The 26,201-nt window shown below is 37.8% G+C and overlaps 2 protein-coding genes across 3 annotated transcripts in view; one reads left to right on the top strand and one right to left on the bottom strand.

Moving 5' to 3' along the window:
* Window positions 1-2,373, bottom strand: part of psme2 (proteasome activator subunit 2) — a 6,312-nt gene extending 3,939 nt beyond the window's left edge. Inside the window, exons 1-5 of the mRNA XM_083901363.1 lie at window positions 2,171-2,373; window positions 1,583-1,615; window positions 1,420-1,482; window positions 1,240-1,326; window positions 53-101 (exon numbers count right to left, since the gene is read on the bottom strand). Of these exons, the coding sequence (XP_083757489.1) occupies window positions 53-101; window positions 1,240-1,326; window positions 1,420-1,482; window positions 1,583-1,615; window positions 2,171-2,218 (280 nt within the window). The 5' untranslated portion in view covers window positions 2,219-2,373. The remainder of the gene's footprint in view (window positions 1-52; window positions 102-1,239; window positions 1,327-1,419; window positions 1,483-1,582; window positions 1,616-2,170) is intronic.
* A 1,513-nt stretch (window positions 2,374-3,886) lies between these two features.
* LOC310937154 (E3 ubiquitin-protein ligase RNF31-like) lies at window positions 3,887-25,932 on the top strand. Of its 2 annotated transcripts, none has more exons than XM_083901359.1 (24): window positions 3,887-3,949; window positions 4,931-5,174; window positions 7,511-7,657; window positions 7,919-8,074; window positions 8,163-8,219; window positions 9,041-9,179; window positions 9,282-9,431; window positions 9,536-9,686; window positions 9,963-10,114; window positions 11,425-11,567; window positions 12,079-12,324; window positions 13,077-13,412; window positions 13,653-13,838; window positions 13,939-14,145; window positions 15,514-15,687; window positions 15,904-16,002; window positions 16,511-16,600; window positions 16,960-17,074; window positions 17,803-17,915; window positions 19,399-19,512; window positions 19,956-20,004; window positions 20,107-20,203; window positions 25,062-25,227; window positions 25,552-25,932. In XM_083901359.1, the coding sequence occupies exons 2-24, from the start codon at window positions 4,935-4,937 to the stop codon at window positions 25,597-25,599; spliced, it is 3,375 nt and encodes a 1,124-aa protein (XP_083757485.1). In that variant the 5' UTR covers window positions 3,887-3,949; window positions 4,931-4,934; the 3' UTR covers window positions 25,600-25,932. The 2 variants fall into 2 exon arrangements, with proteins under 2 accessions (XP_083757485.1, XP_083757484.1); XM_083901358.1 differs by having other exon boundaries at window positions 9,267-9,431.
* Window positions 25,933-26,201: the final 269 nt, after the last annotated feature.

The raw sequence follows: 26,201 nt of genomic DNA, 5'->3' as shown, positions 1-26,201 counted from the left end.
TTTTTTTACTGTATATTGTGTTGAGTGAATTTGAGGAGGAAAAACCCTGCACCTTTCTTCTTCTTCTCTGCACCGTCTTCATTCTTGTCCGTCTCCATTTCCTGTTGGACAAGTTTAAGAGGGTATAACAACAACCTGTAATCTTGCCAGATTAACCTAATGAACGGTGTGGTTTGGACTGTTGTACGCAACCATAAAGCTCATAATTCACCGAGGAACAGCAAACTAAAAAAAATAAAATTAAATCACACATGTTCTACCGCTTTATCCTCCACATATTCCTTTAAATTCATGATTTCTCTTTTAATATAAGATATCGTAAGAACATGTTCACGTCTTCATCTCACTTGCTCGTTTGCCAGACTTATCCAACAGGAATCTGAAGTTTACACGTCAATTCCTCCGCCGAAACCGTCACATTTACGATCCAAAAAGTTATTTAACATCTCCGATAACGTAGTTGTACTCTGATAATGAGTTGAAATTGTGAGTGAAAATGTGTAAATGTCACTTCCTTTAGATTGTAAAATACACTTTGTGTGTGAGCGCGTGCGTATGCGAGCGTGCGTGTGCGAGCGAGCGTGTGTCTGTGTGTGAGCGTGCGTGTGTGCGAGCTTGTGTAAGCTGCGTGTGTGTGTGCGCGTGGGTATGGTAGTGTGTGTGTGTGTGCGTGGGTGTATTATATACAGGCCTTTTAATGTGCATTCATTCTTATGTTCTACAATATACTTATGTTCTATAATATGCTTTGAATTGGTGCTTTATGTCTTTGCAGAGACAGAGTTCAGTTTTGAAAGGAGCCGATTTGCTTGCTTCGATTTATCCTTATTCAATAAAGCAGCGTCGTGTTACTCTTTGATGTGTTTTTAAATTTCTATCGTGTGTATAAATATAAAATTATTATTAATTATTTTTGAATGATTGTAATCAATGATTTCAAATGTTTAGATGATGACCGTGGGTATAGTTGAATGTGAAAACATAGTGTAGTGGACAGTGGAATAACTATTAGTTTCCATTTGTGGTGACTGCTGCTGTGATGAGGGATGAGATTTAATAAATCTCCATGGTAACTTATGTCATAACATATCCTGCTTTCCCCTATCCTGCTTTTGAGGAACCGGATCACGGATAAATTAAGCCAGGATAAGCAACATAGCCCGGCTTAATCCCTTATCCTACTTTTGTGGAACGGGCCTCTGGTCTACACTGATGTCCACGTTCTCCTGCTCCTCTCACCTCGTCTTCTGGAGATGGAGGGTCTGGGATGGGAATGTCCAGCGGAGCCCGGAGTGAGCACATGTCAGTGATGCTGAGAGCGTCGTCCTGGAAACGACATGGAATAGAGTAAAAAAAAAAAGAAGAAGAAGAAGAAAAGAAACGCGCGTGGTTATCGCACGTGTTCCAAAACTCTCTGACCTTTAGCATCGCGTCCAGCTGTGTGATCTTCAGTGGGATGTAAGTGGAGAAGAGATTCTCTGCCTAAGAAAAACAGAAAGAAATCATTCGAAAATGCTAGAAAGGTTTAAAAAAAAAAAAAAAAAAAAAGATAATTATAATGACAATAATATTGTCTTCAGACCTCATGATAAAGAGACTGACTGTAGTTTTCCACCTGTAAAACATAAAAAAAAAAACATAATTATTCTCCCTTTTTACTGTATGTGTAAAAAGACATGAAAATATAAAGACAGAAAAAACAGTGACAAGAATCATTTGTTTGAAACCAGTAAACTCATTAAAACTTCATTTTCATGCATGTTATTTAAAAACACATACACATACATCTTAAATAAAAAAAATTGGGAATTAGTTTTTTTTTTTTTTTTAAGAAGAAGCAATATTTATAATAATCAGAAGTTACTCTTTTATATCATTTTACTAATTGTAGTTTCCTCACAATTTAACAACAATAAATTAAACCTGGACATTTTTCTTTTTGCTGCCGCGTCACGTTTCTTTCAAATGGAGTCGACTTTACTTTCGCTTTTCAGGGATTTTCCCTCCTCTCTTCTAACTCTGCCGCGGTTCGCTCACGTTAAAACTGTGACTTTGTACAAAAAATCTAATCTACTTTTTTACAAAAAAAACACACTTGTTCTAGCAAATGAAGTGTGATCGAGTCCATTTGAAAGTGTTTTAATAGAGAAAGAGTTGGTCTCGCGCTCACCTTCACCGCAGCAGCGCTGCTGATTTTCAGCACCGACGTCTTAGGCATGACGAAGATATAGATTCTGCTAAAAAATCAATAAACAAACCGACGTTTTCACGCGTTTTCTCGTAATAAACGAGGACAATTACGTTGCTTTTTTTTGCCGTTTCTGTCGCTACAGGAGACTCAGAACCGTCCTCCTTATTTCCTCGTTCACTTTATTTTCGGTTTCACGGCGGATGACGTCATTCAAGCCCCTCCCACTTAAAATGTCTCCTCCTACAAACTAAAATATATATTATTTATTATTTAAATGATATATTCATGATTTAATGTGGGTGCTGACATGTAACAATTACATCGATTGAAATGTAAACAATTATTAAATAATAATAATATTTATTATTATTATTACTTAATAGTTATGTAGACCTCATTAGAACAGGTCCTGATCCAAAACCACTGTACCTAGACTTCTGAAATCTGGACTAGATTAATCTACAGACCCTGAAGATTCATAAAAACACACTCTCTGATTTGTGAAACCTTTATTCTATTTGTGAAAATGCAATAAAGGCACATTTCAAAGTTTTTTCAGCATATAGACCACTTTGGACCAGGTCCTGATCCAAAACCACTGTACCTAGACTTCTGAAATCTGGACTAGATTAATCTACAGACCCTGAAGATTCATAAAAACACACTCTCTGATTTGTGAAACCTTTATTCTATTTGTGAAAATGCAATAAAGGCACATTTCAAAGTTTTTTCAGCATATAGAGCACTTTGGACCAGGTCCTGATCCAAAACCACTGTACCTAGACCTCTCAAATCTGGACTAGATTAATCTACAGACTCTGGAGATTCATAAAAACACACTCTCTGATTTGTGAAACCTTTATTCTATTTGTGAAAATGCAATAAAGGCACATTTCAAAGTTTTTTCAGCATATTGAGCACTTTGGACCAGGTCCTGATCCAAAACCACTGTACCTAGACCTCTCAAATCTGGACTAGATTAATCTACAGACTCTGAAGATTCATAAAAATACACTCTCTGATTTGTGAAACCTGTATTCTATTTGTGAAAATGACAAAAATTGGACATTTCCATGTTTTAAACAACTTTATTTTTCCATCAAATGTGTATTAAATCTTTTTATTATACTTATCATATTCTGTGCAATACTGTAAATACTGCAAATATAATCACATGTACAAAATAATTATTCCCCGGCTGTAAATAAATGCTTACCACTCATAACTATTATCAACAGCCATATATACCATATTTATCTTTTATATATATATATATATATATATATATATATATATATGTATACTGTATATATTATATTGTGTATATATATTTATATTTGTATACATTGCACATTTGTAATATACATATTTAATTGCTAACAGCACTTTTGAATGGATGCAAACTGCATTTCGTTGCTCTGTACTAGTGACGTGCAATGACAATAAAGTTGAATTCTATTCTATTCTATTCTATAATTACTACTAGATAAATAGATATTAATATCATAAAAGTATATATATATATATATGTACATGTATATATATTAGAGGTGAAATACAAAAATTACATTCGGTATTTATGTTGCTCCAGATTATATAATATATCATATTTAATTTAATTTAATTTAATTTAATTTGTAAGCGCTCCGGCTTTTGTTTTGAAAAACTAAACGGGAAGTGGAGCCGTCACAGTGAAGTTCCGTGTTGTGTGAAGCTAACAGTAGCAGCAGCAGCAGAGAAGCTACAAACACACAGCGGGTGAGACTTTAACCACAAACGACGCTCTTTAAAACGCGTGAAAACACGTTTTACACAAATTTTAAATCGTTTGACCTTTTGGACGCGAAGCGACAGTTTAAATAAACCCGACGAGACGATTTTTTCCTGTCACCGTGACGCTGAAATATCCGAGAAAGTTTCGGTTTCAACTTACGAGAAATGTTGTTCACGATCTGCTCTGATCAACAGCCTTAAAAACAGAAACACCGTAAAACACCGTAAAACTAGACAAGAATAACACGTTTTTTTTATTTAACAACATTAACCAGAGCGTCTCCTGGTCGTGTTTATGGTTTAATTTAACAATTTAGAAGGTGTTTACTGTCAAGTGTGAATGAACCTATTATTAACCTGGACTTTCCCACATTTTACTGTCACGCGCTCATGTTACATTTAATAAAAAATGAACAACACTGTTTTTATCTTAAGTTGAAGCTTTTTTTTAGTCCTTAACTTTAATATAAAACAGCGTATAACATGTTTAATGTCTCTTTAATAGAGATGGATCAATTAATTAAGTTATATATATATATAGATATTTATTTATCTTCATCTATTTATATATCTTATTTATATCCATTTTACCAGAACAAATAACAAGAACAACCACGTAAAAACAACACTGCCCGTACATTATAATAGTCATTATTTTTAAGTTGACTCAATTTTACTCTTGAAAACTTAAAAGTCACTGAAACGTTATGTTTTTAGTCGTAACGGCTCATTCAGCAAAGAATGAGCCACGTTTTTCAAAAATATATACAATATTTAGTTTTAACCTTATTCCCCTTAACTGATTAATCAGCGAGTAAAATAGTCGCCTATTCATTTTGTAATTGATTTTGTATTGAAATTGTAACCCATTTTTTAATGGCTTTAAAACATTGCTTCATGACACAGTTATAATCTAAACCACTCTTTATTCTAACATAACATGAATCTGATTCTTCTGATTCCCAGAGCGATGAGCAGCAGCAGCAGCAGCATCAGCAGCAGCAGCAGCAGCAGCAGCTCTGCGTCTGAGCAGATGGACGAGGTGAGGAGGAGAGCTCTGTCCGTCCTGTCCTCGTCAGGCGTCGCTCAGGACGTGAAGGCCGACGTCCAGGCGATGGCAGACGTCGATCTGCCTCCGTCGCAGAAATACCGACACCTGGTGGCGGAGAACGTGCTGAGGGAGAACACGAGTAACCGCAGCAAAATCGAGGTCGGTGACGTCAGTTCGGCTGAAAATGTCCTAACTTTTGTTACGATAAGGCTGGAAAAAATACCTTATTAAAAAATGATAATAATAATAATAATAATTTTTTAAAAAATTTTCTTTTCAGGAAGTTTTTTGAAGGTTATTTAAGATAATATTTACCTTTTTAGATTAGCTGGTTATTGAATTCCTATTTAATTTTCACCGACATCATTTCTTTCTTTTGTTGGAGCCAGATGTAGTGTGATGTGTATGCAGTTCACAGTTTTAACACTGGGTGTCACTGTTACATAAGTATGTTAGGATGTAAGTTGTTTGAACCTACGGAAGCGTATTGCATTCACTTGAAAAAAAACAAAAAAAACTCCTGTTTTCCTCAGTAATTAATTTTCGGTTTGATTTTTTGAAAAAAATAATCTGTTTTTCAGAGTCATTTTTTTCTGTTTTTCGTGCAAATATTTTTTCCCCCTGTTTTTCTGAGTAATATTTTTTCTGTTTTTCAGAGTCATTTTTTTTCTGTTTTTCAGAGCAAATTTTGTTCTGTTTTTCAGAGTAAATTTTTTTTCTGTTTTTCGTGCAAATTTTTTCCCCCTGTTTTTCGGAGTATTTTTTTTCTGTTTTTCATGCAAATTTTTATTCCCCTGTTTTTCAGAGTAATTTTTTTCTGAATTATCGAGAACTCTTGCTATGGTACACGCCGCCGAAGGCGATTCCGGCGCCTCAGCTGCACACCGTGTGCATCCAATATTTTCAGCAGTCTCCTGATCGTCTCTTGAGTCACAACGTAGCCAGCCTGAATGCATTTCAAATGCATCATCTGTATCATGTATCCATGGAGCATGCCATATCTGTCCAACTGATCCTGGAGAAAGATTGCTATGTCTAGCAGATCTGAATGGGCTTTTCCTTCTGAACAACCGCGAAGTTGCCAAATTAATGATAATACCATCTATCTGACTTAAAGACAGGACTATCTCCCAGTGTCTTAAACCCAGATCAAAGTAAAACTTGATTAAACTAAACAAGCCGTCCTTGTTGTTATAAAAAAAATTACTCCGAAAAACAGAAAAAAAATTACTCCGAAAAACAGGGGAAAAAAATTTGCACGAAAAACAGAAAAAATATTACTCAGAAAAACAGAAAAAAAAATAGACAGAAAAACAGAAAAAATATTACTCCGAAAAACAGAAAAAAAAATTACTCCAAAAAACAGAAAAAATATTACTCCGAAAAACAGAAAAAAAAATTACTCAGAAAAACAGAAAAAAAAATTACTCCGAAAAACAGGGGAGAAAAAATTGCACGAAAAACAGGGAAAAAATATTAGTCAGAAAAACCGGAAATGAATTTCTGAGAAAAACAGGAGTTTTTTTTTTTTTTCACTTGAATGCAATATGCTTCCGTATGAACCGGATGAGCAAATTTCAGATAAATAATACTAATAAAAACAAATACTAGGGCTGCAATGATGACATGTGTATTACTAAATTAATCATCAGCTAGTGTTTTATTTAATAACTAAAACAAGTTCCTGCGATTTTTCAGCTTCTTAAATATGAATATTTTCTGGTTTGATTTGATTTGATTTGATTTATTGGGATCTCCATTAGCTGGGGTCATAGCCACAGCTATTCTTCCTGGAGTCCATGCAACACCTGTGCATATGTACATTGCAGTGCATAATTACATTAAACAACCATCACAATAACAAGACGGTAATAATAATAATAATAAAAAAATAATAGAAAATAACAAAAACACCTCAAAAATCTAAAACCACACAACAAACACAGGACACAGAATATAACAGTGGTCCCTGCTCGTATATACGCTTTACCGGCGTCTATGAGAGAATAAAACACGCAGCCGCTCTCCCGGCGTCAATGGTAGAAGTGCGGCAATGCTTTCCCGGCGTCAATGGGTTAAACATCGCATGTTTTATCAGGACCAGAACTGGTCGGATCTCGACTCAGCACCAGAATATCATCAGCATAAAGACATAATTTGTGTTCCCTGCCTCCTCCAATTTGTGGCTTTATATGTTGATATAAAACCCCATAATACACTTAAATAAACACTTTCATACAGTATCGTATAGGCACCACTCGTATATAAACACTAGATGTTGTTAAAGAGAGCAGCTCATGCTTTTTTTTGTTTGTTTTGCTTGTTTTTAATTAGTTGGTCTTAATTTACAAATGTGAACCATCAAACATGTTCATTCTTTTAATTAAAATGACATTTGTGCCATTTTTATACACTTTCTTTTGATTTTCTGTCTTTATTTTGATTTAAATTTTGAATGGCTTATTGTGTCGTTGATTTCATAAACATACATTTAGGTCATGGAGTCTTTGAGTCGCCTGGTCAAGGCCTTGAGTATCCTGGAGAAGTACGGCTGTAACCTGACGTCTCCCGCCAGACCCAGGTACTGGAGGAGCGTCAAGCACAACAACCCCGTCTTCAGAACCACCGTGGACGCTGTCAAGGTGAGGACACACCTGAAATATCTACATTCTGATCCACTGGATCCAGAAGAACCTTCTGTATCTGTATAGAACTTTACCTGCTTAGAGCTATTACCATTTTGCATAAACATGACTAAATTCGTCCTGGTCTGCTGAGATGCCGTCGAGACAAATTTGAACATGTTGAATGGGTCTGAACCATAGCACGTAAGATTTAAACGCACGTGCGGTGTTTAGTTGTGTGACGGTGACTGATGTCCTCATGGTCGCCTCTGCTCACAGGGAGGACGTCGAGTCCTCTTCCTCTACGGTTACACCAACCAGCAGCTGGACGGTCTCAGTTTCCCCGACGACGTCAGCGAGCCGGACACCGACAAAGTCGCCGCGGTGACCCTGGAGGTCATGACCCTGCGCACAGAGGTGGACATGCTGGTAAAGGTGGGTGAAGAACATCAGGTCATTATAAAGTAATTTTCTTCACCATGTGTCATCTGGTTGTATTTTATTTATATCTGTGTTTGTTCAGGGAACTCATCCTCACCTAGAAAACTTCAAAGACATCGTCCCGTTTGTCGCTCAGCAGGTGTGTTTTGATTTTCCTTCTTCTGTTTCCATCATCCATTCACTCTGTCATTGTTTTAAATCACTTCATAATCATCAATATTAAACCTTTAAAGTATTAGTTAAAGTCTCTGAAAATGTCCATCAGTTTTCCCATACATGAAAATGATGATGATGTTCTCAAATGTCTTGTTTTGTCCACAAACCAAAATGTGTTAGTTCTACGGAGCAAAGAAACCAGAAAATAATCACGTTTAAAGGTGAAGTAAGTAGTTTATAGTGACATCTAGTGGAGAGGCTGAAATTTACAACAACCAACTGCTCCTCTGCTCACCCCCTCCCTTCCCTGAGCGCTACGGTGTCCTCAGCAGGTCAAATGTCGTCCTCGTCGTCTTTCTCCTTGTCAGCAGATGAGGTTCGTGAGGCGAGGGAGAGGGCGGAGCTACCGCGGCCGTAGCAGACGAAGCGGAGAGAGTGGAGGCGGGACTTCCGCTACAAGTCAAGCGACGATTGATTTGTTCTCTCTGGTTTGTCCTTACAGGCTCCCGTAGAAACATGGCGTCTCGCTGCTAACAGTGGCTATGCAACCGCGGTCCGCGACCATGTTATTTTACATGACTTTTTGAAACGCTACGAAAATGAAACAAAAACTATTATACAGCGACTAGACAATGCAAGAGCACATAATGTGTATAAAAAAGTGGATTTTGGGTCATATAAACCCATAAATACTACGCAGTGTCCCTTTAAGAAGCTAAATTTGAAAACTTACGTAGTAATGGATTAATAATGGATAAATGGTTGGAGCCTGAGTGTAAACGGTGTGATTGTGTTCTCCTTCAGGATGTGACGGCGTCTGACGTGGTGGTTAATCCGCCTGAGAAGGAGCAGCCGAACACGGACAAACCGCCGCTCATCTCTCCTCCGCCAAAACCTCCTCAGAGCCTCGTAGCTCCGCCCCTAAAACCCAAACCATCAGCAGGTGAAGCCGCAGACGCACCCGAAGTGGAACCTGGCTTCAGTCTAAATTCCACTGTGACATGTGACATATTTCTTCTGAATCTCTCAGTTCCTGTGTGCGCAGGCGCCGAGTGCAACTTGTGTGGCGTGGCTCCGTCCCTCGTTTGTCCTCCGTGTGGCGGTCAGTCCTTCTGTGACGCCTGTGACCTTCTCTTCCACCGACACCCGAGCAGAGCCAATCATAAGAGAGAGAAGATCCAGAAAACCAAACCGGGTAGGTCACATTTCATTCTTCTTCCTCTTCTCCTTCTCCTCCTCCTCCTCCTCCTCCTCTTCTTCTTCTTCTCTGACGTCTCGGCGTGTCTTTGTGTTGGACAGAGACGTGCGGCATCTGTGGTATCTCTGCCGTCCAGTCTCAGTGCTCCACCTGCGTCCAGAGACTGTGTGTCAACTGTGACCTCCTCTTCCACACTCACCCCGACCGAAAGGGACACAACAGGACGTTTCTCACACCCGCCAAGACGTCCAGGTGAGGACAAGGAAAACACACCCACATATTTTTACATCCCACCTCTTAAATCGAGATAACTTAGAAAAAAAAAGAAGTAGAAATCACCGTTTCCCAGACTTCATTTATGAGGACAATTTTTGCATTCCGTTGATCTGTCGATCATTTTGAAGGAGGAGTTTTCCATCCATCCATCCATTATCTACCGCTTTATCCTCCACCAGAGGGTCGCGGGGGGCTGCTGTGCCTATCTCAGCTGACATTGGGCAATTATTATTTCTTTCTGTTGTCTTTCAGTCTGTCTCTGTCTCCGTGGGAATGCAGTCACTGCACCACAGTCAACGAAATGCGGGCCGTCCTCTGCTCGACCTGTGAGCGACCTCGACTCGCCACGGCTACGTCCATCAATCAGGAAAACCCTGCTTCGCTTCCTACGTCACCGAGTTCAGGTGAAGCATTAAAGGGCCCATATTGTGCAAAATCAACTTTTTAATCATTTTGGTACTGATATTTGGGACTCAGAGGGCCGTACCAGTCCCCAAAATGTGAAAAAACAAGACTCAGTCATGTTTTAGTGGTTCCACTTAGTGTAAGTATAGGTGATAAAACACGCGATGTTTAAACCTCCCGCGTAATTACGACATAGCGAGCATTTCACCGTGAATGTTGGCACCCCGCCAGGCAGAGTACTTCACAGAGTACTTCACAGAGTACTTCACAGAGTACTTCACAGAGTACTTCACAGAGTACTTCACAGAGTACTTCACAGAGTACTTCACAGCTCCACCGTAGCTCCCCCTTGTCCCTGTGAAATACGCGAGTGCAGGCGAGGGAGGAAGAGTGGCTGCACAGCGGAGCACAGTGTTTTACACAAACTTCCAGCCTCAGAGGATTTGTGTGTCCAGTGGATATATTTTATTTATGAAAAGGGTGTTCACAAGCTTCACAAGCCCTTTGTTGTTGATCGTGTATGTGGATTCCTACGCTGGAAAAACACCTTGAACGCACAAGTTACGTGCCTGCAGTTAGCGAGTGCAGCTGCAGTAACACTGGTGCGTTCGGGGGTTTTTTTCTAGCGTAGGAATTTACATACACGCTGCGCTGCGCGGCGCATGAATGGTTTTTCTTCGATTCTAATGTTTTTATGATCGGGAGAAGCCAAAATCGTGGTCACTCTATGCATTACGGTGAAACGCAGTAACAACGGGTAAACGGACATTACTATGGGGTATATGGAGCGGGGGTTGTGACGACGCTGCATGACAATAGGTGATAAGTGGCGACAGTATGGCTGTGGATAGCAAGTTAGATCAACACTCTCCTGGAAGCAGTGGATGTGTATTTACCTGGGTCTCATTCACATGTAAATGATCAGGCACAAAACCGAGCGTTCTGAAAAAGGCTGTTTTGTCAGAGTTATTGAACTGTTATTGTGCTTCATCCTTATGATATTTTGACTAAAGCATGACACAGACATGTTCATTAGGGCACCAGGACCTAGTTTAACTTGGGGTAATAGGGTATAATATGGGACCTTTAACAATTTTAAAGAAATACTAGAGCAAATATGTTTTACAGGGTTCCCACAGGTCCTTGATATCCTTGAAAGTTTGTGAATTTGAAAAGAAAAGACATGGGTCATTGAAAGTGTTTGAATTTTGTTGATATTTAGGTAAATGTCTAACCTTAACCCTAACACTTGTCACTTCTGACAAAAAACAACCTTTATCGAAGTTGTCATGTGTGTTTGTTTCCACAGAGTGGCAGTGTAGGAGCTGCACTGTGGTAAATCAAGGCAGCAGCATCCTGTGTGAGGTGTGTGAGCGCCCCCGTCTGGCCACTCGCCCGCCTGTCGCCCCAGCGCCGTCCAACTCTGGACCTCGGCCTGAAACCGGAACAAAGGTTTGTTTATCAGCAGCTCGAAGCTTCATTATTTCACATTTATACAAAGGTTTAAACCCACAGCTGTGGGGTCACACCCTGGACAGTTAGCTCCTCCCGCTAACTGCTGCTGCCAACTTATAATAACCATGGCAACTAATGATTTGGTGCGACACGTCGACCAAACTCCAACGCCCTGCATCTTCTCTGAAATCACTGGTGTGGAAATATTTTGTGTTCCCCTGTGAGTTTTGTCAACCACGTTCACATTGTCCAACAAGGACGTAGACGTTGCTATGACAACAGCTCTGTATAACACAGACAATTCTTCTGTCTTCAATTTGGGGCAAAAACTTCCTCGCTAAAGCGATAACTAGAGCTATAGACGTGTTTGTTGCATCAGACGTGACCTTATTCAGTGGTGGAAAACCCTGGATTTACTGTAAACAGCAAATCTTAACGTACTGCAACCACGCTACGAAATGCCAAGCTACACAGAGCTACATGACTCTCTATGGCTTCTTCTTTTCAGTGGACCTGCCAGTTCTGCACCTACGTGAACACTAAGCCCACCCCGGTGTGTGAGATGTGTAACCTGGTGTGTAAAGACTCTGCCGGCGACTCTGCACCTCAGTCTCTTCAGCAGCCGCCGCCGCCCGTCGCCAAAGGTCAGCCTCAGGTCGGCGTGAAGCCGCAGCCGAAGCCCAGAGAGAACGTGGAGCTGAGGAGGCAGAAGGTGATGAAGGAGGACGGACTCGGTCTCATCCATCACATCAGGGTACGGACTTTACAACACAGTCAGTTTCGGTGTTTCATTTTTTTGGTTTGTGGACAAAGCAAGACATTTGACAACATCATCATTTACATGTTTGAGAAATATATTCTGACCATTTCTGGACCAAATGACAACCTCCAAACCAAACTTTTTTAACTGTACATAACTGTCACGTGTATGTATATGTAGAACCGCTTAAACAAAAGAGGAAAGAACCTGCTATACTTATATTATAAAGTATTTTTGTCATATTTTAATTTCAGTTAAACACGTTAATTGACGCACTGAACACGAACCCATTTTAACGGCGTCAATTTTTTTACAAAAAGAAATCAAGGGACATTTAACATTGTTAAAAATGTGCGTTTAATTGCGATTAACTATGACTATGACATTTATGCGATTAATCGCAATTAAATATTTTAATCGTTTGACAGCACTAAGATATATATGTGTGAACAGCAGTTGAACATGGGTCAGTCGGTCCTGATATTGTTATTGTAGTCCATGTTGCCAATTTATATATATATATGTATATATATGTATGTATATGTATATATATATGGAATTGTTCAAACACTTAATATCTGTGGGAAGTTTGTGTAAAATAACAACTTTTGATATAATTCAGAGCAGATATTTCATATACATTTAGTATTGGAGCTGCAACTAACAATTATTTACATAATCTAGTAATGTGTCTAAAAAGGTATTGTGAATGTTTGAGTGAAGACGTTCCTGTGTCTTTATTCCAGGAGGCAGAGAAGCGCGGTTTGAGTCCGGAGGAAGTGTACGCAGCTCTGGGTGTGTGCGGTGGCAGCAACGTCAACCCCTGCGACTGGCTTACGTCAGAATTGCCCCACCTGCTGGACGAAATCTGTGCCATGGCGGCGTCTGTGCCGGTCACCGGCGGAGCCGGGGATCCTGGGAGGCGCGCCGCCATGGACGGAGACACCGAGGAGACTCAGAAGAGCGACACCGTGGGTGAAGACGTGAAGCTGTCCAGAGCCGAGGCCAAGCTGGCGTGGTTGGCGGCGGGAGGAGACACGGACAGAGCAGTGACGCAGCTGCTGAGGGACCGACAGGCAAAGGTCAGATGTCTATGTATGTATATATATATACATATATATATATGTATATATATGTATATATATACATATGTATATACGATACATACACGTCGTATATATATATATACTGTATATTTGTGGACGTTACCTTAAGTTTCCTTCCTGTCGTGTCTCTCTGTGTCCACATGGGGAGCTCCACTCTCTTTATCTTTGTCATTTTAAAATTCCTCTGTTGTTGTTGTTGTTTCTCTCTTTGTCCAGATGAGGGAGCTCCACTCTCTTGGCTTCAGAGACACGGCCAAGTGTGAGGAGGCGCTGCGGCTGAGCGGCGGCGAGGTCAAAGGGGCTTTGTCTTTGCTGCAGCGCCCTCTGCTGGAGCCGTACCACCAGCGTATCTGGACCGACTTTCCCGAGCCTCCGATCGACCCCGCACACCCGGACAAACAGGTTGGAGTCGTCGCACCACGTTCCTGAGCTCACGTGGTGATGATGTTTTTGAAATGATACTATTTCCATTTATAACACATTGTTTGTTTACTTTCCTCAGAGGATGTGCAGGCGCCTCCTGGCTCTGTACGGCCTGCCCAGCTGGGGGCGCTGCGAGCTGGTGCTGTCCCTGCTGCAGGAGCCGGACGTCACGTACTCTCTGGAGGACGTGGTGCAGGCCGTGAAGGAGTCACATGACAAAGATTTTATCAGGCGTCTCCTCAAGAACGACTGTCCCTGCTGTCTGAGCGTCTTCCCCCGCAGTAAGGTAGGCCAGCTACGACGTGATTTATCGTCTAACGGACGTGTTTGGTAAATACAGCGGTTGATTAGCTATGTTTGTAGCATTTGTATTCACTGATAAACCAACATTTGTAACCCATATTCAGTTTAGAATCTAAAAAAAGTTTATTTCATTTGAACAACAATCTCTTTAGAACAACACAATCCTTACAATCCTTACAAAACCTGAAACGTACTAAACTTAAACGTTTTTTTAAAAACTGTTATTGATATCAACACATTGACTTTGAATTTAAAGGTCCCATATTGTGCAAAATCAACTTTTTAATCATTTTAGTACTGATATTTGGGACTCAGTGGGCCATACCAGTCCCCAAAATGTGAAAAAACAAGACTCAGTCATGTTTTAGTGGTTCCACTTAGTGTAAGTATAGGCGATAAAACACGCGACATAGCAACACATTTCACCGTGAATGTTGGCACCCCACCACACAGTACTTCACAGCTCCACCGTAGCTCCTCCTTGTCCCTGTGAAATACGAGAGTGCAGGCGAGGGAGGAAGAGTGGCTGCACAGTGGAGCACAGTGTTTTACACAAACTTCCAGCCTCAGAGGATTTTTGTGTCCAGTGGATATATTTTATTTATGAAAAAAATGTTCACAAGCTTCACAAGCCCTTTGTTGTTGATTGTATGTGTAAATTCCTATGCTGGAGGGACACCTTGAACGCACCAGTTACGTACCTGCAGTTAGCGAGTGGCGTGAAAGATGTAGATGTTGTCCTACATTTCTTCTCAACCAAAGACTGCCTTTCTGTCGTGTTTCTACGTTCTCTCCTCTTGTTCTTGATCCACACACGTCAGTTGGAGCCGCAGTTACACTGGTGTGTTCAGGGTCTTTTTCTAGCATGCGAATTTACATACACGCCGCGCGGAGCATTAATCGTTTTTCTTCAATTCTAATGGTGTTATGATCTCGAGAAGCCAAAATCGTGGTCACTCTTATGCATTAATTGTATATGTATTCCAGTCAATCATGAATGTCATGCCAGTAAGGGAAAAGTTTTGGACAATCCCAAAATAAATGATAATGGTTGGCTGTATCTGAACCACACATCCTCCAACAACTTGTTCCATTCCCTTGTTGTCTCTTCTGAGCAGGCGTTATAAAAAATCTCATAATGGTTTTCCATCCAAACTCCCGCCACTGATTGATTGATTGATTGATTGTAATTTACAAATGTTTTCCCATTCATCCTCGGGTATGACCAGATTTCCCTCCCTTTCCCGTCTATATTTAACATGCAGGGTGTTCGAATTTGAGGAGTCATAAAAACAGATTTATCAAACCAATAAAGGTCCAATTTCTATTTAGTTTATGATCTCTGTCGCAGATGCAGTCCCTGACGTCGTGTCAATGCTCCGTGTGTCACGATTGTTTCGGTCAACACTTCACCATCGCCGTGAGAGACAAACACATCAGAGACATGGTGTGTCCCGTCTGTGGAGAACCCGACATCAACGACCCCGAGCAGCTGGACAGCTACTTCTCCACGCTGGACATACAGGTTTGACTTTTATGATTTCGATTTTTACATAGTATTATATGATGGGTCACGATAGTTATAAAAGGATGGGAATGAAAGCCAGTGTTTGGGAACCAACACAGATGTTTTACCAACATACACTGCAAATAAATAACTGTGGTTAATGGTTTAGCCAGAGAAAAAACTTGATAAACAACTGAAGGTGTAAAAATTGTTTTATTTATCTTTTTCCTACAGTTGCGCGACTGTCTGGACACTGACGTTTACGAGCTGTTTCATAAAAAACTGACCGAACACGCTCTCATGAAGGATCCCAAGTTCCTCTGGTGCTGTCACGTGAGTGCACACACACACACAGATTCATCGTACATATATTTGTACAAAAATATAAAATGTTAGTTTGTGTAGTTCATCAATGTTTAATTACATTTCAGGCAAAAAAAACATTTAGAACATTACATTTCTATCTTTTTTTTAACAGCTGTCAAATGTCAGAATGGGTCAAATTTAACCCGGACTTGGTTTACAAATATTAATTTGTACACAAGTATGAAAAGTTTTAGTTTAAGGAAAACTTTTTCAATTTCAGGCTTAATTAATTGAGATTTAGATTATTCTTACAGCTGTTAAACGTCAAAACGGGTGAAATTTGGTGTGAATAAATGAATAGAATTAATATGCCATTTGTCCCCGAGGAGGTAAAACATCTAAATGATCTTCCTTGAGCAGCTAATGAACAACCAGAGACTGTGTTGAAATGGTAGAATAATAATACATGAAAAGTGTCAGGTTGTTGTTGTCATGATGGTGATTGAACACTTTCTTCTTCTCTGTTTGTTGTCAGTGCACCTCAGGCTTCATCAATGATGGAGATCAGCTGAAGGTCACCTGTCCGTACTGCAGACAGAGTTTCTGTACTCGGTGCAAGAAACCCGTGAGTGCTCTCACTCTTTGTTTCCTTCAGCTTCTTCTGCTTCTCATCCTCCTCCTCCTTCCATTAAATCTGCTTCCTTTCACCCTCCTTCCTTTTCTTCTGCTTCTTCTTGCTTCTCCCTTTTGAGTCACCCCAGCTGATCATCATTGTAAATTTCATTGTAAATTTCCCCACTGCGGGACGAATAAAGGACTTCTTATCTTATCATCTGCCTCCATCTTGTCCTCTTCTCTTTCACCGACTGTCCTCATTCACAACATCCATGAACCTTCTCTGTGCTCACAATATGTTTAATTTGTGAAGTTGAATGTGAGCTTTGAAACATTAGTGTTAATGATTGTCTGTGTCTCTGGTGTCAGTGGGAGGCTCAGCACCAGGACTTGTCCTGTGAACAGTTCCAGTTGTGGAAGCGAGAGAACGATCCAGAATATCAGCGACAGGGTTTGGCCGGATACCTGAGAGACAACGGCATCAGTGAGTCACATCAGGAAACTTGCAAAGTCTCAAATCTTTATTTATTTCAGCTTTTTGTGACAACTTTCTGAGATTTATTGTAGCGTGTGTTATATGAACAGCATGAGTCCAAGACAAATGTCCCTATGAGACAAAAGTGACGCAGCCTTTTTGATAAAAAAAAGAAAAAAAACAAGCCATATTCGGAGCCTCACAGTATCGTCATACTTTAACGTTGAGACCTGAAAACTTGATGTGTGAGATCACAGACCCATCCTGAACATGTCTGCAAAAGATGACCTCACAATAGGAAGTGGAACGCCAGAAACAGGAAGTTAAATGTAACTTTGCCTTACATTGACCGATGTGCACGAAACAAGATATGTGAGGCAAGGGACCTTCCCTGGACATGTTTAGGGACACGCCTTTGACCCAACAGGAAGTAGGCCATTTTAAACAGGAAGTTAACTTTGCTGTGCACGAAACTTGATATGTGAGACCAGAGACCCGCCCCGAATATGTCTGCAAAAGATGATTTCAATACAGGAAGTGGAACGCCTGAAACGGGAAGTTAAATGTAACTTTGCTGTACATTGACCGATTTGCATGAAACACGATGTTTGAGACCAGGGTCCCGTCCTGAACATGTCGGCAAAATGTGAAAAAGTACACCCGCAGAATTTTCTAGTATTTATCATAATTGCCTCATGTTTTTTGGTGTTTTTTTTTTTTTTTTTTTTTTTTTACAGCTTGTCCACACTGCAGGTTCCAGTACGCTCTGACCAAAGGCGGCTGCATGCACTTCAGCTGCTCCCAGTGCAGGTACCAGTTCTGCAGTGGCTGCAACAACCCCTACTGCAAGGTACTTTTTTATGAACGTCCATCGTCAGAGCAAAGAGTTTCAGCCTCTGAATGATCTATGTCTGAATACTACTACTCCTACTAATGATAATAACAATAATGGTAAAAATTATGTATTGCAAGAATATCTACTGATTTTATTTTGTAAGAATAACCACTAGAATGAAAAAAAGCCATAAAAACGTGTATTTATTTTGTGAGAGTAACCACTAAAATGAAAGATAAACATTAAAATGTGTTTTTATTTTGTAAGTGTAATTACTAAAATGAAAGACAACATAAAAACATGTATTTTATTTTGTAAGAATAACCACTAGAATGAAAGAAAACATAAAAACTTGTCTTTTATTTTGTAAGAGTAACTACTAAAATTAGAGACAACATAAAAACGTGTCTTTTATTTTGTAAGAGTAACTACTAAAATGAAAGATAAAGATAAAAACATGTCTTTTATTTTGTCAGAGTAACCACTAAAATGAAAGATAAAGATAAAAACCTGTCTTTTATTTTGTAAGTGTAATTACTAAAATGAAAGACAACATAAAAACATTTATTTTATTTTGTAAGAATAACCATTAGAATGAAAGATAAACATTAAAATGTGTATTTTATTTTGTAAGAATAACTACTAAAATGAAAGACAACATAAAAACATGTATTTTATTTTGTAAGAATAACCACTAAAATGAAAGATAAACATTAAAATGTGTATTTTATTTTGTAAGAATAACAACTAAAATGAAAGACAATGCAAAAGCATGTATTTTATTTTGTAAGAATAACCACTATCATGAAAGTAAACATAAAAATGTGTATTTTAATTTGTAATAGTAACCACTAAAATGAAAGGTAAACATAAAAATATGTATTTTATTTTGGAAGAATAACCACTAAAATGAAAGGTAAATATAAAAATGTGTATTTTATTTTGGAAGAATAACTACTAAAATGAAAGTTAAACATAAAAATATGTATTTTATTTTGGAAGAATAACTACTAAAATGAAAGATAAACATAAAAATTTGTCTTTTATTTTGGAAGAATAACCACTAAAATGAAAGATAAAGATAAAAACGTGCATTTTATTTTGTAAGAGTAACTACTAAAATGAAAGATAAAGATAAAAATGTGTCTTTTATTGTGTAAGAATAACAACTAAAATGAAAGACAATGCAAAAGCATGTATTTTATTTTGTAAGAATAACCACTATCATGAAAGTAAACATAAAAACGTGTATTTTAATTTGTAATAGTAACCACTAAAATGAAAGATAAACATAAAAATGTGTGTTTTATTGTGTAACAATAACTTCTAAAATGAAAGGTAAACATAAAAATGTGTGTTTTATTTTGTAAGAATAACTACTAAAATGAAAGGTAAACATAAAAATGTGTATTTTATTTTGTAAGAATAACTACTAAAATGAAAGATAAACATAAAAACGTGTTTATTGTTGTACTGAAACGTCTTTGTGCTCCTGTAGACGTCCTGTAAGACGTCTCAGTGCAGTTACCCTGGTCTCCACGCTCATCACCCTCGAGACTGTCTCTTCTATTTAAGAGACTGGGAGCCTCAGAGACTTCAGGCCCTGCTGCAGGTGAGCACTCTTCATCACCTCCACTCTTCATCACCTCCACTCTTCATCACCTCCACTCTTCATCACCTACTTTAATGCGGGATCATTCACATACATAATAGACCAGAATTGTAAAAAATAAAAATTCCATTAGAAATGTTATTTTATCGGGTTTTAATATTAATTTGGACATTTAAAAGTTAAAAAAAACCTTCTGTAGGTTTGGTTGAATTTGACCAGAATTGAAGTTTATTGAAATTCAAAGCCTGTACACGCGAGAAAAGAGTTTAGGAGAATCCCCAAAAATGTAGTTTAGTCTCTTTTATTTTGTAAGAGTAATGAGTAAAATGTATTGCCATATTCAAAGATACAGCAAGGTGAGGTGAAAACAAGAAAAGCAGTGTCACAAACAAACTATATATATTTTTCATGAACATTTGTTTTCTTGGCTTTCCTCCCTTCAGAAATGTGATGTGGAGTTCAACACGGATCCTGACGATGGCGCTCAAACTGGTAAAACAACTTTATTATAAATAAAAGCCTGGACTCATTATTCACCAAGAGTCTCGTGTCAGCGACACACGATGATAATAAAGTTTTTCATTTTGCCTGTAGATGGTTGTGGAGTGATGGAGCAGAAAGATGAAGGAGGTCAACAGACAGATTCACCGTGTGGTCTTCAAACACAGCCGGGACAAGCTGGACTCTGCGAGTAAGTGTTTGACTCTTCAGCTGAGGACCATGATGATGATGATGATGATGATGATGATGATGATGATGATGATGATGATGAGACATGTAACTGTACACTCATCACATTAATCATCACATTATAGTCAATTTTACTTGTCAAAATATCATCAATTCATCAGTAATAAGACATCGCAATTTTGTCTTTTTGGACGACATACTAAACTGATTTTTTTGTCTTTTTGGACGACACTAAACTGACTTTTTTGTCTTTTTGGACGACATACTAAACTGTGACTTTTTTGACTTTTTGGACGACATACTAAAGTATGACTTTTTTGTCTTTTTGGACGACATACTAAACTATGACTATTTTGACTTTTTGGACGACATACTAAACTATGACTTTTTTGACTTTTTGGACGACATACTAAACTATGACTTTTTTGTCTTTTTGGACGACATACTAAACTATGACTTTTTTGTCTTTTTAGATGACATACTAAACTAGGACTTTTTGGAGGACATACTAAACCATGACTTTTTTGTCTTTTTGGACGACATACTAAACTAGGACTTTTTGGACGACATACTAAACCATGACTTTTTGGACTTTTTGGACGACATACTAAACTGATTTTTTTGTCTTTTTGGACGACATACTAAACTATGACTATTTTGTCTTTTTGGACAACATACTAAACTATGACTTTTTTGACTTTTTGGACGACATACTAAACTAAGACTTTTTGGACGACATACTAAACTGATTTTTTGTCTTTTTGGACGACACTAAACTGACTTTTTTGTCTTTTTGGACGACATACTTAACTATGACTATTTTGACTTTTTGGACGACATACTAAACTATGACTTTTTTGACTTTTTGGACGACATACTAAAGTATGACTTTTTTGTCTTTTTGGACGACATACTAAACTATGACTTTTTTGTCTTTTTGGACGACATACTAAACTAGGACTTTTTGGACGACATACTAAACCATGACTTTTTTGTCTTTTTGGACGACATACTTAACTAGGACTTTTTGGACGACATACTAAACCATGACTTTTTGGACTTTTTGGACGACATACTAAACTGATTTTTTTGTCTTTTTGGACGACATACTAAACTATGACTATTTTGTCTTTTTGGACAACATACTAAACTATGACTTTTTTGACTTTTTGGACGACATACTAAACTAAGACTTTTTGGACGACATACTAAACTGATTTTTTGTCTTTTTGGACGACACTAAACTGACTTTTTTGTCTTTTTGGACGACATACTAAACTATGACTATTTTGACTTTTTGGACGACATACTAAACTATGACTTTTTGGACGACATACTAAAGTATGACTTTTTTGTCTTTTTGGACAACATACTTAACTATGACTTTTTTGACTTTTTGGACGACATACTAAAGTATGACTTTTTTGTCTTTTTGGACGACATACTAAAGTATGACTTTTTTGACTTTTTGGACGACATACTAAACTATGACTATTTTGACTTTTTGGACGACATACTAAACTATGACTATTTTGACGACATACTAAACTATGACTTTTTTGACTTTTTGGACGACATACTAAAGTATGACTTTTTGGACTTTTTGGACGACATACTAAACTATGACTTTTTTTTTTTTTTTGAACAAGGTCTTTTTATTTAAGACTTTCACAACACATAAAACACACTTACAATACAAACAATAACTAATCCCTAATCACCACCCACCCACCCACCCACCCACCAAACCTGTACCACGAAATCAAAATACAGTCATTATGCATATTTGTTGACAAGGCAAAAATAATAAATAAATAAAAATGAATAAGAAAAAACACATGTACCAACACAAATAGGAGAATCTGTATTATAGAGCCAAATTTTCTGTTTCCATTTGCTCCACAAATGTCAGGAAGGGCTGCCATATTGCATAAAATTTCGACACAGACCCTTGCAGAGAGTATCTTATTTTTTCCAGCTTCAGATATTGCATAGTCTCTTTAATCCAGTGGGAGTACAAAGGAGGAAGAGGGTCTTTCCATCTGAACAGAATCAGTCGTCTGGCCAGCAGTGTACAAAAGGCCACCATATTGGATTTGCTACCTAAATTCACAACCTGTGGAGTGACACCAAATAAAGCAGTAAGAGGGGATGGATCTACTGGTTGCATTAATATTTTAGAGAGAGTGTCGAAAATGGACTGCCAGAAGTGGTGTAATTTTGGACAAGTCCAAAACATGTGTAATAGAGTCGCGGGGCCTTGCTTACATCGATCACAGATAGGGTCAAGCTCTGGTCTGAATTTAGACAGCCTAACTTTCGACCAGTGAAGTCGGTGTACTATCTTAAATTGTATAACACAATGTCGTTGACAAACAGATGATGTGTGGATCCTCCTGATAACTTTCTGCCATACTGCATCTGGAATCTGTTCGTTTAGATCCTCCTCCCATTTGTGTTTAAGACCATCTAGAGTCGATAACTGAAACAAATTGAGAAGGCCATATAGCTTCCCTATAACCTGCTTCAAGTCCTTCCCTAGCTTAAAAATAGACTCCAACAAAGATACCGAGGGGCAGAGGGGAAAGCAGTTGGAATGTGAGGCTATAAAACTCCGCAATTGCAAATACCTAAAGAAGTGGGATCTGGGGATATGAAATATATTAACCAGTTGTTCAAAAGACGCAAAGTTTTTATCTACATAAAGATCCTGTAATGAATGTATCCCACTACTGAGCCACACACCAAAGGCTCCATCCGACATTGAAGGAGGAAACATATGATTTTTCGTTATCGGAGCAAAAAGGGAGAGGCTGTTAAGAGCAAATGATCTTCTGAACTGAGTCCAGATTTTAACCGAATATGCCACAACAGGGTTAGCGGTGTAAACTATGACTTTTTTGTCTTTTTGGACGACATACTAAAGTGTGACTTTTTTGACTTTTTGGACGACATACTAAACTATGACTTTTTTGTCTTTTTGGACGACATACTAAACTATGACTTTTTGGACGACATACTAAACTATGACTTTTTTGTCTTTTTGGACGACATACTAAACTATGACTTTTTTGTCTTTTTGGACGACATACTAAACTATGACTATTTTGTCTTTTTGGACAACATACTAAACTATGACTTTTTTGACTTTTTGGACGACATACTAAACTAAGACTTTTTGGACGACATACTAAACTGATTTTTTGTCTTTTTGGACGACACTAAACTGACTTTTTTGTCTTTTTGGACGACATACTAAACTATGACTATTTTGACTTTTTGGACGACATACTAAACTATGACTTTTTGGACGACATACTAAAGTATGACTTTTTTGTCTTTTTGGACAACATACTTAACTATGACTTTTTTGACTTTTTGGACGACATACTAAAGTATGACTTTTTTGACTTTTTGGACGACATACTAAACTATGACTATTTTGACTTTTTGGACGACATACTAAACTATGACTATTTTGACAACATACTAAACTATGACTTTTTTGACTTTTTGGACGACATACTAAAGTATGACTTTTTTGACTTTTTGGACGACATACTAAACTATGACTTTTTTGTCTTTTTGGACGACATACTAAAGTGTGACTTTTTTGACTTTTTGGACGACATACTTAACTATGACTTTTTTGTCTTTTTGGACGACATACTAAACTATGACTTTTTGGACGACATACTAAACTATGACTTTTTTGTCTTTTTGGACGACATACTAAACTATGACTTTTTTGTCTTTTTGGACGACATACTAAACTATGACTATTTTGTCTTTTTGGACAACATACTAAACTATGACTTTTTTGACTTTTTGGACGACATACTAAACTAAGACTTTTTGGACGACATACTAAACTGATTTTTTGTCTTTTTGGACGACACTAAACTGACTTTTTTGTCTTTTTGGACGACATACTAAACTATGACTATTTTGACTTTTTGGACGACATACTAAACTATGACTTTTTGGACGACATACTAAAGTATGACTTTTTTGTCTTTTTGGACAACATACTTAACTATGACTTTTTTGACTTTTTGGACGACATACTAAAGTATGACTTTTTTGTCTTTTTGGACGACATACTAAAGTATGACTTTTTTGACTTTTTGGACGACATACTAAACTATGACTATTTTGACTTTTTGGACGACATACTAAACTATGACTATTTTGACGACATACTAAACTATGACTTTTTTGACTTTTTGGACGACATACTAAAGTATGACTTTTTTGACTTTTTGGACGACATACTAAACTATGACTTTTTTGTCTTTTTGGACGACATACTAAAGTGTGACTTTTTTGACTTTTTGGACGACATACTTAACTATGACTTTTTTGTCTTTTTGGACGACATACTAAACTATGACTTTTTGGACGACATACTAAACTATGACTTTTTTGTCTTTTTGGACGACATACTAAACTATGACTTTTTTGTCTTTTTGGACGACATACTAAACTATGACTTTTTGGGCTTTTTGGACGACATACTAAACTGACTTTTTGGACTTTTTGGATGACTTACTAAAGTGTGATTTTTTGGACTTTTTGGACGACATACTAAACTATGACTTTTTTGTCTTTTTGGACGACATACTAAGCTATGACTTTTTAGTCTTTTTGGACGACATACTAAAGTATGACTTTTTGGACTTTTTGGACGACATACTAAACTATGACTTTTTTGACTTTTTGTACGACATACTAAACTGACTTTTTTGACTTTTTGGACTACATAATAAACAATGACTTTTTTGTTACATTTTGTAATGGAATGTTATGATGATTGTGATATGTATGATTGATTGATGATGAAATGATTTCATGTGTAGGAAACACTACAGAGAGTACCTTGTCAGTCTGATCAACGCTGATTCTCTGGACCCGGCTCTTATCTACGACGTGCAGGAATTGACTCGAGCCTGTGAGAGATACCAGGTGGACATTCAAAGACTGGAGAACGAGGAGGACAATGTTTACCACGCACGACTGCTCAAGGTCTGATACTAATGACCCTCCTGAACCACCTTACATGGGTTTTTGATTTAAATTGACTTCACGGCGCTCCTTGGTGGAAAGTTCTTTACTCTCTTTGCTCACTCACCAAAACAAAGAACTCAGAATCTTTTCACGCTTTGTTCACTGTCGTCACTGCCAAAAACTAGAATCCTGGCTCCAAGGCTTGAGATAAAGAAGTGAACTTATTCATGGCTTTATCACACAAGTCTTGAGTTGAACTGTCACTTTTAACCTAAGCCACAGATTCTTTATGAAAACGAGTAATCCAGATCTTCTCCTTTCCTTTTTTGTCTTTCTTGACAGAAACTGATGGAAGTTCCTCTTGGAGAAAAAGTCCCTCGCAACAAGTGAAAATTCATTACTGGGAAAACAGAAAGAAGCAATATCCAAAATGGTGTAAAACTTACTCAGTCGGAGCGTTTACTGATGGATCTGCCACTTCTGACTTATTAACATTGAATGATCAGGTTTGATTTTTCTTGGTCTTCAGAGCTGAAATTCTTTTCTTGTTGATCTTAAAGAAAATAACAATTTTTGCATCAGATTTTTATGTGAACGTTCATAATAGCATTGTGCAACCGGTTTAAATTCATATATCAGGACTATGAAGACTTTTCTGTGAAATTATAAAAATCAATCAATTCAAAACCAATAAATCAATAAAATTATTGTTTTAAAAATGTGGATTTGTCGTTTCTTGACCTGTTGACTATATTTTGATAATTGGCTTATTGGATGTTAGGGTTTAGTATTTCATCCAAAACATCACCAAAAAGTCATGCTTTAGTATGTCATTCAAAATCTGAAAAAGTCATACTTTAATATGTCGTCCTAAATGTGACAATTTTTTTTTTTTTTTAAGTTTGAGTGCAAAAACGGTTTGACAAAAACGTCATACCATACTATGTTGTGACGTCATACTATACTATGTCCTCCAAAATTTGACATTTTTT

The sequence above is a fragment of the Microchirus variegatus genome (genome assembly GCF_963457635.1).
Source record: "Microchirus variegatus genome assembly, chromosome: 15".
In the NCBI taxonomy this organism is placed as follows: domain Eukaryota; kingdom Metazoa; phylum Chordata; class Actinopteri; order Pleuronectiformes; family Soleidae; genus Microchirus; species Microchirus variegatus.
Note: the sequence above shows the minus strand (reverse complement) of the source record. Positions and strands in the feature narration are given on the sequence as shown.

Excerpts from the sequence above, each read along its gene's own strand:
- LOC310937154 (XM_083901358.1), top strand. The coding sequence starts at position 4,935 with ATGAGCAGCAGCAGCAGCAGCATCAGCAGCAGCAGCAGCAGCAGCAGC. Across the intron at positions 12,325-13,076 it reads GTCTCATCCATCACATCAGG|GAGGCAGAGAAGCGCGGTTT; the intron begins GTACGGACTTTA and ends TCTTTATTCCAG. Across the intron at positions 25,228-25,551 it reads ACCACGCACGACTGCTCAAG|AAACTGATGGAAGTTCCTCT; the intron begins GTCTGATACTAA and ends CTTTCTTGACAG.